At 36.3% G+C, this 21550-nt stretch overlaps 1 protein-coding gene across 1 annotated transcript; it reads right to left on the reverse strand.

The window, feature by feature from the left end:
- Positions 1-906: 906 nt before the first annotated feature.
- LOC140165456 (uncharacterized) lies at positions 907-16646 on the reverse strand. The gene is made up of 11 exons (XM_072188747.1): positions 16559-16646; positions 15014-15154; positions 13494-13769; positions 10419-10940; positions 9817-10113; positions 9106-9312; positions 8117-8266; positions 2544-2807; positions 2267-2446; positions 1854-2084; positions 907-1384 (listed from the first exon to the last, which is right to left on the reverse strand). The coding sequence occupies exons 1-11, from the start codon at positions 16614-16616 to the stop codon at positions 1236-1238; spliced, it is 2475 nt and encodes an 824-aa protein (XP_072044848.1). The 5' UTR covers positions 16617-16646; the 3' UTR covers positions 907-1235.
- Between the last annotated feature and the right edge of the window lie 4904 nt (positions 16647-21550).

The following is a 21550-nucleotide window of genomic DNA, read 5'->3' on the forward strand; positions in this document are numbered from 1 at the left end:
GGAGAAGCGTTTTAAAGGTATTTCTTTTTATACTAGAAGTGACCCCTTAATGACCCGTTGACCCTAAATCTGTTTACACCCCACAGACACTAATTTATAACAATGCATGCACTGTCCTACGTAATTTGTGGAAGAAGCATTTTAAAGGCATTTCGTTTTATACCGGAAGTGAACCCTTAATGACATTTGATCCCAAATCTGTGTACACCTCATAGACACTGGGTTATAATGCATTGTACAAGTGGCGTCACTGTCCTACATAATTGTGAAAGAAGAACATTTTAAAGGTATTTCATTTTATACCGGAAGTGACCCCAAATCTGTGTACACCCCATAAACACTGAGTAAAAACAATGTATGTGTGCCAGTGGCGTCACTATCCTACGTAATTTGTGGGGAAGACGTATTTTTAGTCGATATCACGTTTTTGACCCCGGCCACTGCGTGACCTTTGACCCCACGAGTTTCATGTGACATGTAGGGGCATGGTCAATGATAGTTGTGACCAAAATCGGTGAAAGCATGTGAGAGCAAATGTAAAGGTCGACAGAAGAAGATGAAGGAGAAGAAGAAGAAGAAGAAGAAACAAAGAACGAAAGAAAGAACCTGTATAAAGAAAAAAAAAAAAAAACCAGGAGTGACCGTGACTAACGTCACGGCTGAGAAGAATATCCTGAACATTATAAGGCACAGCCGTCGACAACGGCTGTGCAAAGAAGGTCCTGTATGATAAAAGACACAGCGTGACTACCGTCACAGCTGTGTAAGAAGAATATCCTGTAAAATTAAAGTCACAGCCGTGACTAATGTCATGGCCGTGCAAAGAAAGAAGATCCTGTACGATGAAGAACACAGCCGTGATTATGTCACGACTACCGTCACAGCTATGTAATGCGATATGCGGGTTTTTATCTTTCTTATTTAATAATCAATAAATCTGCAGGTTTTCAGGTGGGTTACCTCCTTAAAAACTCACCAGTTATGGTCCATTATGTTTTGCCAATGGCAATTTGTAATCATTTTTTTAAATGAGATAAAAATTGTGAAATAAAATCCTGTTATATCATCATCACTTCTACGGCGAAATGTGTTCATTTCAAGTGTATCGACCGACTTTTAGCACGACTATTCATAACAATAGAGGATGGTCAGTAGCGTTCTGAGTGTGAATTAACTAATATAACCAAGGTGCAGCAATGTCTGTCATGAAACAGCAAGTACGCTCCTCCGCATATTCATAGTTTCAGCATGTCAATACATGGCAATTCAGTTGATACTTGATTATTACCAGTAATCCATCGATTGCAAGGGAACATGAAACTCTTTCCAACAGCTTCATCAACAACTTCTACGTACTCCAATCGCCATTGGGAAAAGATTCCCGCTGATAAAATTAAAAGACAAGGTACATCAAATTATCATCAGCCTTATCGCTGCAAGTGAAAAAATTATATTCTATCACCACCACCACCACCCAGTGGTTTACCCCTCCAAATTAATAACTAAAAACATTCCAACCTACCTACGCCATTTTTTATTTACAAAAATGAAACTTTTTTAGGGAAAATTTTTGGGCCTTACTGCTCCGACTCTTTGATAGTTTGAATTCAGGCAGACAAGTACAACAGGGTGCAAAAACCAAATCGCCCAATAGCCTTGATTGGGGATGATCTAGTAAAGAAGGGGATTTCCGAAAAGTTGTATCAGAGATAGACTTGCAGTTGAGCACTTTCTGACTATCTCCGATAGACAGTCTGAATCTGGGATAGACTTTGGCTATGTTGACACCATGGAAAGTATATTCTTCCACATTCAACATAAGGTGATCAATTATAACATTGGTTGCAACCTACCTGAGTCGTGCCAAATACATAGTTTAGTCAGGTTGCCTAGACTGGACATTGTGAAGTCAAAAATGTCGACATGCTTCTGCTCAAACTTAAGCGTCCCACTTCCATAGGTTGCAGAATCTCTCAGTACCAACTCACGCGAAGACGTTTCACCAAATATTTTCAGGAAAATGTTCGCATTTGTTCCGCCTGTGAATTTGTCACCTGTTTTCACCGTTATCTCGTAGGTTACTTCTATGAAACAAAAGAAAATATAACCGTGACAATTGCATATTTCCTATATACCACCACCACCACCACAACCACCACCGGGAACCACCACCACCACCACCACCACCACAACCACCACCACCACCACCACCACCACCAACAACAACAACAAGAACAACAAGAAGAACACTGAAATCAATGCACACCTGCTTTGGTACCTCTACCACTAGTACTGGGCAGTTTAGGGAATAGTTCAATGTCTCTCCTTATTTCCTGGTTGTTCTCGTCCATTACCAACCATTGATTACAGAGGAACTTGTAACTCTTCCTTGTTGTCTCATCGACTATTCTTACGTATTCCAAGTGCCATCCAGACAGCAATTTAACTATATTGGTTTTTAAATGAATTTAAAACATATAATTGTTATATAATTTATAAATAATTGATTCATTTGGAAAATTCTATGACATTTTATAACCTACCTGAGTCATCAAGCCAGATCCGTATTTTACTCAAGGTTCCTAAACTTTGCGTTGCAATGGAGAAAATATCCGCGGATTTCTCCATGAAGTTCCTCCATTCTGACTTATGCGTAAGCGAGCCTTGGAGTAGCAGCTCGTCTGAAGATCCCCTCTCACCAAACATTTGGATATGCACAGCAGGTTTATGTTGTTTATCCACTAGTGTTATTCCCCCGTTTTTTCCGCTTGTCTCACTTGTTTTCACTGTTATTTTGTAGGTGGAATCTATTATAGAATATGAATGGCGTGCACTTGATATTAAAATGGAAGGAAAAGGAGACCATCAACAACAACAAAAACAACAACGACAACAAGAGCAGCAGCAATACAAATTTATGTAGCGCAACAACGCAATCAAATCTGATAGGCTTGTTGGATCATATTGTATTTTAGCAGTTACTTGAAAATGCCAACAGTCTGAGCATGCCTTATATGGATGGAAAGTTTGTTCTATTCCTTTGGTCCAAAGCGAGAGAAAGATCTGTCTGCGAATGACACACTTTGGATTCAGATTTCAAGAAACTGAGGAGATGAACCGGTTATGGCTGAAGCAAATCAGAGCTAGAGGAGCGCAATGAATTTAGGAGTGATGGATTCAAATTTTCTACACTTGGTAGTGATGTTAATGTTTATAATGAGATGATAATTGTCAACTCAGGATTTTCTAACAGAGTTCATTTGAACGGGAATGTTGATACCAGCAATAAAGTTCACCAGCAAAGTTGAATAACTTCAGTTTTTTCAGCATTATGTCTTTTGACATTTTTTGACCATCCAAATTTTGCACTTTGAAAATAAATTAAAGTATAGCCGAAGTACCGTAATATTGTGTAGCTTTGGCAGGTTTTTTAAAACATATTTTAAATGATAAATATTTCAAAATATAAACATATACAGGGTTAACCCCCCCCCCCCACATTACAAAACATTTCTTTGCATAACTTGACATACATTTTGGTTGATTTGAAAAATTCAAAAAGCTGTGAATAGACGAATCGTGTTGCTACCCTCCCAAAGTTGTCCCATTTGTAAAAACAATGTTTCGTCAAAAATAATCACATTGTCCAAAAATGATGCTTTTAGAAAAGTTGCACTTTTCAACATCCCATAAATGTAAACGCTCTCGATATGAATGTTATGATTGATTTAATTGCATGTTTGTTTTTACCTTAATATTTCAGTCTCTGATCCCTCAGTTATGATTCGTTGCAATGAGTTTTGTCATGAATGAGGTTTTCTTTGACGTTTTTAATCAGAATTTGTTTCAAATGACAAAATCACTAGGAATGAGAAATGTGTTTTTTTTGGCCACACATGGGCCAAAAATAAAAACAAAAAAACTGATTTCAACGTAAATGGTCTCAATTTGCTCGTCATATAAAACCACAAAGTCAAAGAAGGAATTGAATACATGAGTGGAAGAAGGGCCCAACTCCATCAAAACCTGTTTTTGAGATATTAAGAAACAACTTAATATTTGGAAAGGTTTTATAGACAGAATGTTTTCATCTTCAGGGGACCTTTAAGGGGGTACTACACCCCTGGCCAATTTTGTGCCTATTTTTGCAATTTTCTCAAAAATTATAGCTCATTGGTGACAAGTAAGATATGTATATTATAGGGCCAAGGACTACAACTACTGCATTGAAATTTCAGCAACTCAAGGTAAGTAGTTATTGATTTATTGATCAAATATTGGTTTTCCCTCATTTTTGACTGTAACTCCACAGCTGTTGTCTGTGCTGAAATAAATTTTCCAGTGCAGTAGTTGTAGTCCTTGCCCTATAATATACATATCTTACTTGTCACCAATGCACTATAATTTTGAGAAAAATGCAAAAATAGGCACAAAATTGGGCAGGGTGTATACCTCTATAATACATGAACATACAATACTACATACATTCGAAATTACATATGATGTTTCCATGGCAACGGTACAGGTCTTAATACGAGCTGGAGTTGGGCCCGTCTTCCACTACTATACAGCAAGTGCCAGTTCCGTGAGCAGATGTGTCACAGAAATTGATAATTATCCATTAATTGCACAAGTAGAAGCATAGCAAGAAAGTTTATTGTAGTGAAAAGCAGATTTCATGGGTGAACAAAATTTCTCTTATCTATCTATATAATAATACTGGTAGTCCGTCTGTGACTCTGTCTGTCTGTGACTCTGTCTGTCCGCCTATTTTCTCAGAGGCTAGGGATCGCATGTTCCTCAAACTTGGTGGGTGGGTGCAGCTTGGTATGAGGAAGAACGAGTTTATATTGGTTAGTGGGTCAAGGTCACCCAAGGTCATCCAGGGGTCAAATTAGTAAAAACTGTTTTTCTCGGAGACTGGGGGTCGCACGTTCCTCAAACTTGACGGGCGGGTGCGTCTTGACCCAGGACAGAACAAGTTTGTATTGGTTAGTGGGTCAAGGTCACCAGAGGTCATCTAGGGGTCAAATTAGTAAAACTGTCATATGGGCATGAAACTTGGTGGGTGGATGCATCTTGACCTAGGACAGAACAAGTTTGTATTGATTAGTGGGTCAAGGTCACCCATGGGTCATCTGAGGTCAAATTAGTAAAAACTGTTTTCCGCCTATTTTCTCGGAGACTAGGGTTCGCACGTTCCTCAAACTTGGTGGATGGTAGCACCTGGACCTCAGACAGAACAAGTTTGTTTCAGTTAGTGGGCCAAGATCACCCGAGGTCATCCAGGGGTCATCTGAGGTCAAATTAGTAAAAACTATCGTATGGGCATGAAACTTGGTGGGTACAGTCAACTTTTATAGTCAAATTTTTGGAAGGTCATTTTGGGGTCATCCAAGTTCAAATTACTAAAAACTGTCACATGGGCATGAAACGTGGTGGGTACAGTCAACATTTAGAGCCAAATTTTGGAAGGTCATTTCGAGGTCACAAGGGGTCATCTGAGGTCAAATTAGTAAAAACTGTCCTATGGGCATAAAACTTGGTGAGTACAGTCACCATCAATCAGGTAATCGCGACAGCCGAGAACCGCCAAATACAGGTATTTGGTACCTAGTATTCCAATATTTGTGGAAGAAGGGCCCAACTCCATAAAAACCATGATTAAGCGTACATGGAAGACTATTTGGAGAGTGGATTTTGACTCGTCTTTCACACACAAGAAAGAACAGTCTGTTAGCAAGAAAATGTTGGGTCAAACTCATTTTTGTAAAAAATCGTAGTTGGGCCCTTCTTCCACTCAGGTATTCAATTGTTTAAGCTGTCTAAAGTGCTTCGTTATTGACAAAATTGGACAATAAAGGTCAATCCCCATTACAGCATCTACATGTATTATCTATTCTTATCTATTCTTTAATGTTTTCTTTGAGGTAAAGAAACATCCTACATGGCCAGCAAACACAAAAACGTTTTAAAAACGTTTTAAATAAGTTATATTTTGGCTTTTGGTTTAGGTAAAAACGTTTTAATAACATTAAAATGTCGGGTTATATGAAAGTCATGATAACGTTTTAAAACGTTTTGTATGAAAACACACTACAACAATATTTTGAAATGTTTTCAAAAAATGTTATTGAAAACTATTTTTGCTAAATATTGTGTCAATACTTAAATAACATTATGTTGAAATATTATTTGAACCCAGCAAACACAGAAATGTTCTTTAAATGGTTTTTTCAAAACCTTTTGATAACATTTAAATGTCGGGTTATATGTGAGTGGACACTACGAATGAGCCGTAAACTCGGCAAATTGTATTCTGAGATACAGTGCAAATTGTGTGTGAAGGTCGTATTCATAGGTGTCTCAATAAGGCGCGACATGTTTCTCATTTGATAGCGTTAAACCAATCAATGATCCTATTGCTGAAGAGGATAATAATCTTCTACATATAGAATCATTAAATAACTCTAGTCTTTGTTTGCTTTGGCTAAATCATGTTCAAGTGGTGGGTTACAATTGCATCGTAATTTTTCTAGGTATGTGTATAACCAACAATAACAATGAGAGGACATTCCTGAAACTCGTTGACTTGGGGATGATTTGAAATGACCGCCAATTATGACTTTATTACCAGCAATGTGGAAAATTAGACACATGTAGAACCGAATGAAGGTACCATTTTGTTGAGGGAGCAGAGTTCAACAAACCATAACCCCGCTTCTAAATATCGTTTGAAGTCAAATGATACTATTTTAAAGCTTATGATATATATTTTTTTAAACACGAAATAAAACAAAATTGACCGGGGCCGACTTTACGGCTGATTCGTACTGTCCAGTCACATATAAAGGTCATGAAAACGTTTTTAAAACGTTATTGAAAATATTTTGGGCAAACATTTTTCGCAAAATATTTTTTCAACCCCAAAATAACATTCTGTTTAGAATGTTTTGTATCAAGTTTTCAAGAATGTTTTTGGAATGTTATTAAAACGTTTTATACCATTTATATAACCCGACATTTAAACGTTTTCTGTAAAACAGTTTTGTTTGCTGAGCAGTAGATTATCAAAAAATGTTTTTTAAGGTTATGAAAACGTTTTATACTCTTAATTTACCCTTTATATAACCCGACATTTACACGTTTTCTGACAACCTTTTATAACCTTTTTCGAATGATGTCGAAAACGTTTTGTGTTTGCTGGGGGTGTACGACTATTCCTTATTTGACTTGTTTTTACATGACGGGGAATTTGAGACCAGTTTCGTTGAAATCAGCCTTGCTCACAAACATTCATTATTAATTTTTTTCCTAGAATGCATAATTTATAGAACGTTTCATAACAAAATGATGCTTAATCCGGGTACTTAATATAATGACAGCTGCCGAATCACTGAAAGTTTATGGTCAGTTCAAAATTGGTTGCAATCTGCCAAGTTACCCCTACAGGTGAATATAGAGGTTATCCACTTCACTCATGTGTGACTTCTAACAAAAGGCGCTGGTTCCCGTAGTATTCCTCATTCAAACAAATTCAATGCACGACCTCGGAGTTACCTGCATGACTTTGGCGGGCTGTTTTGAAACAGTCATGGTTGCACAAGCATGTATTTCTTTTGAAAGTCCTAAACAAGGTGTAGCAGTCGTTGATAGGATATGCAGCTTATAGAACATGGATAACCCCTATTACCTCGTGTACAAATTACAAGAGCAGCAACATATAGTGTATTAAGTTTGATGGGAATTCATACTATCAAATTCATTTTTGGTGACACACGGTACTTTGTTACAGTTTCGGGCAGCTGCTGCTACCACGGTCCCTGCTGCTACGCAGCACTTCATCAGACTGACAACCTAATGTCTTCTTCTTTCCTAAAGTTGCTGAAGTTCAGGAAAGAAAAACTAGGTTGCCAGTCTGACAATAACTGCAACAAAGTATGTTACCAAAAATGGAGTTGATAGTATGAATTCCCATCAAACAGTTACAACAGATGAACCTAATACAATTTATAATACAAAGTATATGAATGTGGACCAAAAAATAATGTTATGTTAAATGCTCAACAATAGCAGAGTTAGTGAATACAAGCACCATAAATCAACTATTCCTTACATATTTGCTCCGTTCCGTCTTTTGAAAACGTTCTCTCAATTTTTCCGTCATCCTTGCACATAGCCAGCCAACGATTACATGTGAACACGGACGGCTTTCCTGTGGTCTCATTGACTACTTCAACATGTTCGAGATAACACCCTGTTTCTCCTACATGCATGAAAATATACATGAACAAAGCAATGATTTATACTAAAACAGCAAACAATAGTAAAAATTTATATCGTTATAAGATTGGCGGAATGCCGAATAGCAAATACGCATGAATTCGTTGGAATTTAGAAACGGGAACAGACGACGCGGCATTAGTATGTCGCCTTCCTTAGCTCACTTATCACGCTAAATAGATTCATTTCACCGTTAAATAATTGAGTGGCTCAATATAAAACGGCCTATCCCATACTTTGGGAGAAAAAAGAGGGCGCTGCTGAAATATATAAAGGTCACCAAAGGTCATTGTTAGAAACATGAAACAGCATGAATGTAACTTAGTGAAGTTGTATATTTTATTGAAAATTCGCACACAAGAGTTAAGTTTTCTCAAAATAACCCAATTGTGAAATAGGCAGTTTTTATATTGAGCCACTCAATTGATATACTGCCCTCTGGCTGTCTAATTCAAAAGAATCCATGCGTAACGTGACGAATCGCTATTTGATAATGTGCCAAAATGTTTTATTGATAATAGCGGTAACATTAAAATGTTTTGCTAAAACCGGTGGGTGATAATTTTATTAAAAAAATGTATTAAAATTAATTATTAATGCCATAAAGGTGAGTGCCCCCGGGTGCCAGACCTACTTATGTGATTGTTTTTGAGATGCATATTCTATAAATTTATCAAGATGCTGCTTTTTCACCCTGTAATCTGTATACTTACTTTTTAGTGTACTTGTAGTGGTTATGCCTTTTTAGGTTAATGTGTGCATGCATGTACTTGAGTTGCCCGGCCCATAAAAAACCCTGAAAACGTCCGATTTTAATCGTACCTAAATTATCATCATGCCAAATTCTAAGAGTAGTCAGATCCCCAAGAGGCAGGATGTCATAGGTGACGACATTGTTCTCTCTGTTTGAAGTCCCTAATTTCAACTCATCTGACGAACCATCCTTTCCGGTAAGTTGTATGAACATATTTGCATCTTTACTAGCATCAATAATGTTACTAGTTTTTAACGTTATCTTGTAGCTTTGTTCTGAAACAAAAAAAGAAAAAAAGAAAAAGGTCAGCATCATTATGCGGAACATTATTCTGGTCGGCTAGACCAATTTGGTTTGAAAAATATAAACCCCATTCGATAAACCTTACCTGATCCTAAATATATCAAGGATTAAGTCATTCATTTCCACAAATGAAGTCAGTCACACTAACTCACTGCGCAAGCAAGGGCGTTTTGTGTAAGAGACTGATTGTATAAGAACTGATGCATATTTTGACATTAAATTTGAAAACATTAAGATTCCGGAAAATTACATGTTTCTTTTCATTAATGTCATATTGTAAAGTACCAAGTAGCTGATGTGTTTTCGTGGTTCCCTACAGGGCATTACTAAGGGCATAGGTAACATTATTTTGGGATGTTATGAAAGCGGTAGTGTTGTTTTTTCACACTGGCTGCGTCATCAGATGTTCGGGTCCATCAAAGGTAGGCAAAGAATTTGTACTCAAATGTAAAATGACGTCAACATTCTGTTCTTACCGCTATCTGTCCTCTTTTGTGCTGAGAGAACAATTGGGTCGATGGTAAAAACTGTTTCGGCCATGATATTTCTCGATTGCTCGGTTGCTCGGACTGTTATTATCCTCGTTGTTACTTTCAGATTCGTCAGATTATGTTGGTCTGCTGTGGCATAGAATTCCCCAAGACATTCATCTACATCGTAGTAGGCGACACGCACTTTACTAATATCAGGAAAATTCTTGCATTCTACTTGCCGAACCGTTGCTGTGCTGATAGATGTTCGGGTATGATTTGCGATTGGCTCTATAATTGGACCTTGAAATGGAATACGATAAAAATAATAGTATAGAATATAGACACAATACACTTGTCCTGATATTTTTGTATTGCTCTATGTTCTAGCTTCTAAAAACTTTTGTTCTTTGTCATTTTTTACCCAAATATCACAATTCAGTTTGGGGGGAGGGCACTGTAAATTCACCGACTCTTTAGACCCTTACATTATATTTTTCTTGCAAGGGACCCGTTTGAACAGTCAAGGACAGATTCCACGACGGTAATTACCGGAGTATGGGGGGGGGGGGTAGGTATGGGTGTCTGTTTGTGTACATTTTCCCTACCTGCCCTTATTTCAAAAGGGTGCTCCGCTTTGTAGTGTTTACCATCGTACGTTGAGGCCACTGATAAAATTCCCGTTTGCAAATCTTGACAGAGGTCAATAGACTCGTCATTCGAATTGTGAATTTTTGTATGCATAGACATCGACACAATTGCGTTTTCTTGGTTAGGTATATTTTCCATCTCCACACCCGCTACAATGATAGAAGTTGGTGTTCGACTTATCTTTTTACAAGATATGGTTGGTATCGGATTCTTCTTTTGATCAAGTGTTGTTTCAGCCATATTACCAAACTCATCAGTTGCCTGTACTTTAATTTGACTTGTCGTTCTTGTAAGGTTCGTCAGCTCATGGTCTTCTTCAACATTCTTTACAATAAACGTGCCTAAATGCTTGGTTTCATCTTCACATGAGACAAGAATCTGGGACGACTTCTTATGGAATTGGCCGTCACATTTGGGCATTCGCACTATCGCTGTGCTGACTGAAGTACGTGTAATTACCACGTTTTCGATTTCTGGGGCTGAAAATCAAAAATACAGTAGAAAAATTTATAAATTATTTTACTAGATATATCAAGCGGCAAAAGTCAAAATGTAACTATTGAGTATCGTACACTCTTATTTTGCCGTTTGAAAAATCCTTAATCAACTGTTTGAAACTGAAAGAAACAGATTGGCGCACTATACCGTTTATTGGTTTAAAGTCTCTTAAAAAACAGCGTTTTCTTAATATCGGCGATAAGAGTGCAGAAAATGTCTGAAAGTAAACATTTTTCCCATTTGACAATGTTTGACGATGTTTGAAATAGCACTTACGATTTTAACCAAAGCGTGCAAAAATGTGCCTAACATTCTTGTGGTTATACATTAGGGTGTGGTAAAAAAACACTTTTTTTTCTCGGATCGACTTGGAACTCTCGGAGAATTTTACTGGGGTACACGTACACTGCTAATGATGTGCTGAAATATCATTAAGATCAAATCATGTTTCACCCAGGCAGCAGATTTTCACAAAATTGCTACCTATTTGCTATATCTTACTGTACAACTCTATAGAGAAATCAGTAGGAACAACCTGGGAAAAGTAGGCATTCAGAAGACATCATAGCCAATATTAAACACTTTGATTAGTTTGTTTGGACCCTATAGAACATCGCCAAAAAGCTAGAAGTCTCCAATTGGTTACAATTATTTTTGCTATAGACATGTATGTAAGTTAAATATTGATGATATTTGACTGAGTTGCTATATTAAGGGTTAGGGGTAGCATTATGGAGCACCCAGTTCTACTCAGTCAAATTTCTCAATTGTGGTTTGTAGCATATAAACTGCAGCATTACCAAAATAAATGATATATGGCTAGCCATGTTTTGACCAGAGGTAAAAAGTTCACACAGACTTGAAAATTACTGCAAATCAGACGTCACATGACCCTTTAACCTCTGGCCAAGTCAGACATGCTCTAAAAACTATATCACGTATTAGTTGTGCATTTGCATTTCATATCTATGCAACAAAACATATATTGTGAAATTTGACTGAGGATAACTGGGGAAATGCTCCATAATGCAACCCTACCCTTAATTTAGCAACTCAAATATCATCAATATTGAACTGCATACATGCCTTTAGCAAAAAATAATGGGAATCAATTGCAGATTGCTTGATATTTGGTGATGTTCTAGAGGGTTCAAACAAACTACCAAAAGTGTTTAATATTGGCTATGATATCATCTGCCCAGCAAACACAAAACGTTTTCGACATCATTCGCAAAAGGTTATAAAAGGTTGTCAGAAAAAGTTTAAATGTCGGGTTATATAAAGGGTATATTAAGAGTATAAAACGTTTTCATAACATTAAAAACATTTTTTGATATTCTACTGCCCAGCAAACACAAAATGTTTTAATTTACAGAAAACGTTTAAAGGTCGGGTTATATAAAGGGTTTAAAAACGTTTTAATAACATTCCAAAAATATTTTTGAAAACTTGATACAAAACATTCTAATCAGAATGTTATTTTGGGGTTGAAAAATATTTTGCGAAAAATGTTTCCCCAAAATATTTGCAATAACGTTTTAAAAACGTTTTCGTGATCTTTATATAACCCGATATTTAAATGTTATTAAAACGTTTTGAACAAAAACTCATTTTAAGAACATTGTGTTTGCTGGGTGCAAATATTTTAACATAATGCTATTTAAGTGTTAAAATATTTGGCAAAAATTTTTGCAAAAATAGTTTACAATAACATTTTGTTGTAGTGTGTTTTCATACAAAACGTTTTAAAACGTTTTCATGACCTTCATACAATCCGACATTTAAATGTTATTAAAACGTTTTTACCTGAACCAAAAGCCAAAATATATCTTATTTAAAACGTTTTTAAAACGTTTTCGTGTTTACTAGGTGAATGCACTACTTTTCCCAGGTTGTTCCTACTGATTTCTCTATATAGAGTTAACAGTAAGAAATAGCAAATAAGTAGGGATTTTGTGAAAATCTACAGCCTGGGCGAAACATGCTCCGATCTTACTGATATCTCGGCACAATAGTAGTATGTACCCTAGTAAAATTCTCCGAGAGTTTCAAGTTGATCCGAGAAAAAACAAACTATTTTTCGCCACACCCTATTATACAGGAACAAGTAGTGAGGCATTTTATATGACAAATCATGTTTAACGCCCAAAGATAATATACTTAAAATTTACCGACTCAAACTTGCACCATATGCCGGTATGACAAATCCGTCATCTTGGTTTGTCGCTCATAAAGGTTACTTATGTACCTCCGGCATTTATCGGCAAGAGCTCAAAATCGTACGATAATTTGCGCATTGTAGCCTGAGAATTTCAAAGGTTTGCGCATGCAGCGCTTTGTACTTTTTTGACACGCTACAGGCATTGCACGCTTTACACGCAGAACGCATACAAACACCCACTTAAAATCGAAGTTTGCCAGGCGCATAGCGAAATAATCCGGAGGTATAAGTGATCTCCTTGATCAACACACAAACATGTCGGAGTCGGTAGCCCCCCCTACTCTTTGATTCTACCTCATTGGTAATACCTTACCTTTGGGAATGGTGATAATACACCGGGCTTTGTTACCATATACATCTAAGGCAGCTGCTTCAACTTCGTTTGATTTTTGCGTATTGCTTATAGACAGCATATATGTTGACGGCGGTGACGGCAAATCATGTCTCTGATGAATACCTTGTCTTCGGATATCATTCCACAACACTTCCACTTCCTTCGAATCTGGAAAATTCTCAATTTCTGGTGTCACTGACACCACGCCATTTGACACATGAACTACTTTTGTGTCCGATATTGTGATCGATGGTCCTTTGAGCAAAATATCAATAGTAATTTAATAATAATCTCTCGTAAATGTTCTATTATGAATCATCCTAAATCAAATTTAATTTGTTTTTAACCCCTATATTATCCCGGGGGGTACAGTCTAAATTTATATTACGTAACCAGTTTATAATTACATAATAACCAACTGCTGAGTAACCTTTTTATTTTTTTATATTTTTTTTATTAACGGCATCTTTATAGAGATTAGCCCAGATCAATGAACAAAGCACTGCTTTCCACTGGGGGCCCTCTTTACATATTAAAAGGGCATTTCGTGATCCACAGCATCATCCCCCACTTTTCTCAAAAAAGTTGAGATTTTTATATCACTGGAAACCTCTGGTTACATAATGTTTATGTACAAAATATTTCTTGCAGATTAATTCGTTTAGCAAAGATATCGTGACATTTGAATTTCGTTCTGGTGCACCAGAACGAAATTACAACACATTGTCTATGGAGCAGTGTAATGCACATAATCATGCGTAACTCGCAAACGCAAAATCGGAATCAACTGAAATTTTGGGAATAAGCTTTTTTCGTGGATATCTACTGAAAAATGTCATAAAAAGATGATGCTAGGATCACGAAATACTCCTTTAAAATAGAAATACCATGTTATGAAAAATATACAAATATTGAAAAATAAAATTGCCTTAATCTAAAAATTTCATAGCACTTATAATATCAAGAAAATCCGTATAAATTGCACTTGTGTAAATTGCATGCATATCATTAAAATACAATGGACCACAGTTTAAAATCAAATGAGCATAAAATGTAGGTACAACAAAATTGATAAAATTTAATTTAAATGTTACTAATACAAAATAAACAAAATAACCAATCAAAATAGAGCTTTTAGATCTCTTTGCAATAATCTTAATTCCTTTCTGATTCACTGATTGGATATACATACAATGTACATGATATATATCTTTGTGAACAATGAAAAGAGTTTTTAGAGGCCGCTAATTCGACCAGAAGTGCCCATGGGGAACCCAGCGAGCCTGAGAGGATAATAGAGAAAAATAAAAAGTGAAAGGGTTTGCCAGGTAAGAAAGCAAAATTTTAATCGAGAAAGCAAAATTTTACACGAACGTCAATAAGCCAAGTCTAAGTTGTACCTTCACTGGTTTTTAAATTTAATTTCAAATGAAGTTTATGTTGAGGTTTCTCATAGAGAAAGTATTGCGTAATATTTCCCCTATATTTAAACATCTTACTTTTATAAGGTAGTAGTCTCAGTAACTGAAATCGTCGCAGACATCTGTAATATTCATGTGTTTTCAGAAACCTGTCTAAACGCTTGTTAAAAATCCACCGTGTACATACCAAAATGCAAGCATAAGTAATGCCTAAACATCCTGTTGATATAATGTTAATTGAAAACGTAAAACTACGATACCACAATGATGGTTAACTAAGCTTGTAATGTAAGTGTAGCTATTTAAAGGTCACATGTTTTATGCTTTCTGTTGAACAGTAATTCAAGTCATAGAATTAAACAACAGCAGAATCAGATCACCTATTGTTTTCCCATCTTAGATGAGTTTGTGCTACCGATTAGGAACGGTGCTTATAGTAGTGTGTGATCTGATTCATGCGTCCAATAAAAATGACCGAGTGCCTCTATTTTGTTATAACTGCAAAAATACAAACTGAAGTCACAAAATATAAAAAGAAGTATGTCGCACAATTAGTTTCCTACATATTATATCGATTTGGACTAGAAGTTACAAAGAAAGAAATGATTATATCGAGGGCTTAGAGCAAGAACTAGCTATGTCCACAATGGAGGGCAGAATTAACCATCCATTTGTTGCCGAAATGAGTAACATGTAATTGTAGCCATAGCTAGTTCTTGCTCTAAGCCAGGCCTTCTCAACTAGTTTATTTGAAGTGCCAACTGGGAAATTTTAGTGATCATGAAGTGCCAACATGTTAAGGGAGGATTGAGGGAGCGCGTGCGCGATCGAACACATAGCGGGTGGGATCCAGGGGGTCCGCCTTATGGTATAGCCCGACAGACGGGTCCAGCGTAAAAACCCCGGCCGCGGGGTCCCGGGGGCAGCGCCCCCTGAAGCTCTGAGATTTAAGGGCTTTCTAAAGGCTCAGATGTGGTATTTTCACCCTTTTTTGTTAAAATTTATGTGAAAAAATAGTGAATTTACCGTGCGCCACTTCATGCGCCACTTCGACTTACTCCAAGCGCCACAAGTGGTGAGCGCGCCGCCAGTTGAGAAGGCCTGCTCTAAGCCCTCGATATGCAGTTCATTTTGTCCATGTGCTTCTTCATCATTCTGGCTGTTTGATGTTGCCGTTTTTTCCCTAAAACCCTTATTCAGTCGTTTCTTGAGCTATTCATATTGAGTATTCTCAATTGATTAATTTTGTGTGTGCAGGGTAAAGAAGCAAAGTACATATCGATCCAATACTTCAAAGTTTGCATGTGACTCTTCATTTTAGGTTGTTTACGTAGCCACATTGAAATATATTGATATATAAACATATATAAACGTTAACGCGCTTAGAAAATGTTAGATAATACATCATTACAAAATGCATCGGTTTTTTTCTTATTGTCATCACTTTCTAGTGTTCAGCCTACAAACCTCTCTACCATAAAAATGGTTTTAACAAGATAGATGATATGTCTGGTTGCATCCGGACTTGATTGCACCAAAGCTTCGTACCGGCTCACTTTCAAAAAACATTGAGTGAGCATAGTAAAAATAATAGAATTCAAATCTGTTCAATTAATATCTTACCTATAACTGCTATTGCAATCAACAATCTTTGGTCAGATGTCAACGCATTCGTATCCATTGTTTTCCAGGAGTGGGGAGATTTGGTTGAAGTTTCTGTTGAGAAATCAAGGTATACTATATGAAGTAACACATCTAGATTGACATAGATGGCACTGAAATTACTCACAAATATTGAGCGAAATAATGTCTCGAAATACTTACTCTAAATCATGAACAACGCTTTGCAGAAAACGATGAAGAAGAGCACAATAATAATGTCGACATAATAATGATCATCTATTAGTCTTGTTACACGTAAGATTTCTTGAGTTGAATTGTAAATGCTAAATATTACAGTAGGTGATGAATCACAACCCCATATACACCCAAACTCTGAACTACAATGTTAAATGAAAGTGCCTTTCAAATATTAAATACATGTCTGGAAGTAAGTTCACTCTTGGTATTAAAGCAGTGTAATTACATTATGTACCAACCGATCCATGACAACCCGTACAGAACAATAAATTGTTATTTGCAATATCCAGTCATTGTTAATGAGTTTGACCTTTTATCTTTTCAAATATCTATTGTAATCGATGACAATAATATGATTAATTGGTGTTTAACTTTCATTTCAATAGTTTTGTACCTAATATGAGGGGGTCAAAAAGGTTTAGGCTCATTAAGAGGGGGTCAAACAATTTTGGTTCACGAAGAGGGGGGGGTTAAAAAATTGAACATAAAAAAACACCCAAATGTTGCAGCCCCCAACAAAGTATTTCTGAACACTCCCTTACTCGGGTCCACCAAAAGGGTTCGCATTCTTTTTCCAAATCGAGTGGGACTGTCCATTCTCAACTAATGGGGCATAGACTGAGTACCACTGTTGATAAGAAAATGACAGTGGCTACCTCGTAAGCACATTTCCAATAATGCAACCAGAGCTGGTCAGTAATAAGCCAAATATTCATGCAAGCAGCAATGGATTCATACAATAATATTTTTGGATAACGTATCAATAAAAGTCAAAAGTTCACATTTTAGTTGGGTAAAACAGAAAGTATTTTGACGATAAAAAATAAAAATCAGTATAAGTGACGCAAACTTATTCAAAGAAACACTACATATTTGTATTCAATGGTTTTGTCTGTGCATGGGAAAGGCACTACCATTAGCAAAATCGTTATCCAGGAATGGTGTGTCAAATTTAAGCTCGCTTCACCAGTCAACTGATGGCAAATTCTAGTCATGGATAGAATACTTACGGTACTTATTGCAGTGTTCCTTGCTGGTCTTATTTGTAAGTATATTGCATTGTTTTGAATTAAGATATCTACAAAGTGAACTTATTTTCAAAATGCGATTGATTCTTCAGCATTGTTTTCTCGTCCGTTGCACGTTCCTTGGTGCTGTTTGTTTTATGTTGCATGTATGGCTACTTCTACTCTTATTGGTCTTTTGATCACTGTCTCCTCAAAAGTGTCATGTAAGTTTAATTCCTAGTATATTTTTAATACTTAATTGAAGGAAGAATTAAACAATTTTGAATTAGATATATTGTGAAATGCTGAAAGGCTCATAAGAGTGTACAATCAACACTCTTTGGCTGGTTTGTGTTAGGCAGGTGTAAAAGATGTATTTTTACCAGGGCGTTTGAATTACGTTTACCAGGGCGTTTGAATTACGTAACGTATCTGGCATTATGCAAAGCTTCGGTCTTGTTGACAAAGGGGCAAGAACATTCATTTTCTGTCTCATCACAATGCTAGAATAACAGTAAAATTGTTGGAAGTGACTTTCTTTGTTTGTTTCGATTTCTTCCGACGAACGTATTGGGTAACTTGAGGGCTCTTGTATGAACGTTTGGACAGTATTGTTTGGACATGTCGAATTCTGAATACGACGAATGTACTTCTGATATCAAATAATTTTGATTTTTTGAAACTCGCGATATAATACAAATTTTATGACAAATTATTAAAATTTGATAGTTTTTAAATTTTGATATTTAACAGTCATCGAAATAAACTTTCCAAATCTAATGACATGTACTTAAAATGTATGTAGCAGGGATGAAAAGCCGACGATCAATTAAAAATTTTGACCTTTCATGTTGAAAATATACATTTTTGTCCCCAAAACACCTAATTTGGTTTTTGTTGTTGTTGTTTTTGGAAAAAATCCAGAAGGGGTAAATTCTAAAATTTGTATAATTCGAATGAAAATTAGTATATGTGATTATGATGTTATTCAAAATATGATGGACGTAATTTCAAGGTCACCAGAGGTCAACCAAAGGTCAAAAGGGGAAAATTCCTCAATTTGTCCAATTAAAATTAATATTAGAATTTGTAATATTGATATGATTTAAAACAAAATGGAGGTCATTTCAAGGTCATCAGAGGTCAACAAAGGTCAAAATATTTTATTAGCTAGATTGTTATTAAACTTAATGGCTACATTTTTTACGAAAAGGCAATTGTGTTCCAAATCTTTTCAAGGTCATCAGAGGTCACTTCAAGGTAACGGCTGGACTTCGTAGTCTCACAAGACCGCAATCTTCGGCTGGACTCTTGCATTTCAGCAGTTTCTTCTGCTTCTTTCTTTCTTTTCGCAACCTTGATATAATTTGCTCTAGCTCCATCATTATTTGACCAATTATAACCATTATTATATATGTTTTGATGAATCCAAGTGTGTAAAAATATTGGATCCAACACATAATAATAATAATAAAATTGAATGTTTTACGCTCAATATTAATTGGTCTCGCTGAGTTTTAAAATAGTGGAATCGACTACGTCTCGTCCAATATTTTAAAACTCATAGCTCGACCAATAAATATGGGATCAAACTTGGGCAAAAGCTCCACTACTCCAGCTTTTACATTCCCAGTTAGGGTCAAACGTTACTGATGAGTAATTTTGGCTAAAAAAGTTATACCACAGAAATGGGGTCAAATGTCAATAAGGGGGATTTCCGGTACATAACCAGATACTTTCAAAATGCTTATTTTGCTATAGATTACATGGTACAGAGATACGACTGACGCATATGCATTTGCATTAGCTGGTGTATTTGGGGTAAACATAGATTTTGAGTTAAAGGTCATGCAGGGGTTACCAACCAAAGGTCAGAAGGGGTAAAAATTCAAAAATGTGTCCAATTAAAATTGAAATTAGAATATGTAATATTGATATGATTTAAAACAAAATAGAGGTAATTTCAAGGTCATCAGAGGTCAACAAAAGTCAAATTATTCTATTAGCTAGATTGTTATTAAACTTAGTGATAACATTTTCACAAAAAGGCAATTATGTTCAAAATCATTCTTCTTCTTCTTCCTCCAATTTTCCAATTTGCGATTGTACTACTTTCCGTCAGTTCTTCTTCACAAAGCCGAGTCACGGCTGTGTCTTTTTGCGAACCTTACAGGTTCTTTCTCACAGGGTCACAGGGGTCAAAAACGTAATTTCAACTCAAAATGCTACTTCTCCCACATATTACGTAGGACAGTAACGTTACTTGCACACATGCATTGTTATTACCCATATTTTTTATGTGGGGTCCAAGGTCATTAAGGGGTCACTTCCGGTATAAAACGAAATACCTTCAAAATGTTACTTCACCCACAAGTTACGTAGGACAGTGACGCAACTTGCACACATGCATTGTTATTACCCAGTGTCTGTAAATCATACACATATTGGAGGTCAAAGGTCATTAAGGGGTTACTTCCGATGTAAAACCAAATATCTTCAAAAAACTTTATTAGCTAAGAAAAACATAGGAGAGTGATGGTATGTTCACACATGAATTGTGTTTACCCAATGTATGTGGTATTTTTTTATTTGGGGTCCAAGGTCATTAAGGGGTCATTTCCGGTATAAAACGAAATACCTTCAAAATGTTACTTCACCTACAAGTTACGTAGGACAGTGACGCAACTTGCACACCTGCATTGTTATTACCCAGTGTCTGTAAATCATACACATATTGGAGGTCAAAGGTCATTAAGGGGTTACTTCCGATGTAAAACCAAATATCTTCAAAAAACTTTATTAGCTAAGAAAAACATAGGAGAGTGATGGTATGTTCACACATGAATTGTGTTTACCCAATGTATATGTGCTATTTTTTAATTGGGGTCAAAGGTCATTTAGTGGTCACTTCTGGTATAAAACAAAATACCTTCGAAAAAATTTATCAGCCAAGAAAAAGATAGCACAGTGACGGTATATTCACACGTGAATTGATGTTGTAAAGGTGAACGTTTTGCCCAATATATTATGCAATGAAAAGATCGACATTTTGTGTTTCGTAGGCATATCACGAGGTAAAGCAAAAAAGTACCGTTGGGGCAAGTCCGCCCTGTATGTGAAGGGACAAGTTCGCCCTGTGTTTTCCCCAGGCGGACTCCCGGGGCGGATTCGCCCTATCGGCGTATTATGCAAAATATTGATGATAATAATACCTTTAAACAGGGTAAAACCACATGCAAGCATATTGTTAAAGTTATATGGTATCAGTATTACCCATACCACCGTTTATGCCCTAAAACCATAATTGCCGAAACTGTAAATAAAGGTCTTGCTCATTTTGGACCCCTACATTTATTAGCTTATCCCTCCAATAAATTTAGTATACTCTTTGGAAGAGAGTGAGTGCCCAATATACCCTTTACTAAACGTTTGCATTTAATTTATCATCTTTTTATCAGGACGAATTTAGTAGGGACGCTTTCGAACTGAATATTGTTACCGCTGCTCGATGGCCTCGAAACACCCCTGATCTATAAATGCCGCTAAGAACATTCATTTTGCTTTCTTTGCAGGTATACATGAACGTGTGAAAAGTATTGAGCAGAACCAGTTCATTTTTACAGTGCCTTATTCGTGGAATAGCGACAAACCTCCATTGGTCACAGTTACTACGTCTTCACTCGATTCAGTATTCATTGTTTTGACAGTTGCTGGGACTTCTTTTCAAGTCCATGACAGAATCAAACAA

This window comes from Amphiura filiformis, chromosome 12 (assembly GCF_039555335.1).
Source record: "Amphiura filiformis chromosome 12, Afil_fr2py, whole genome shotgun sequence".
Taxonomy (NCBI): domain Eukaryota; kingdom Metazoa; phylum Echinodermata; class Ophiuroidea; order Amphilepidida; family Amphiuridae; genus Amphiura; species Amphiura filiformis.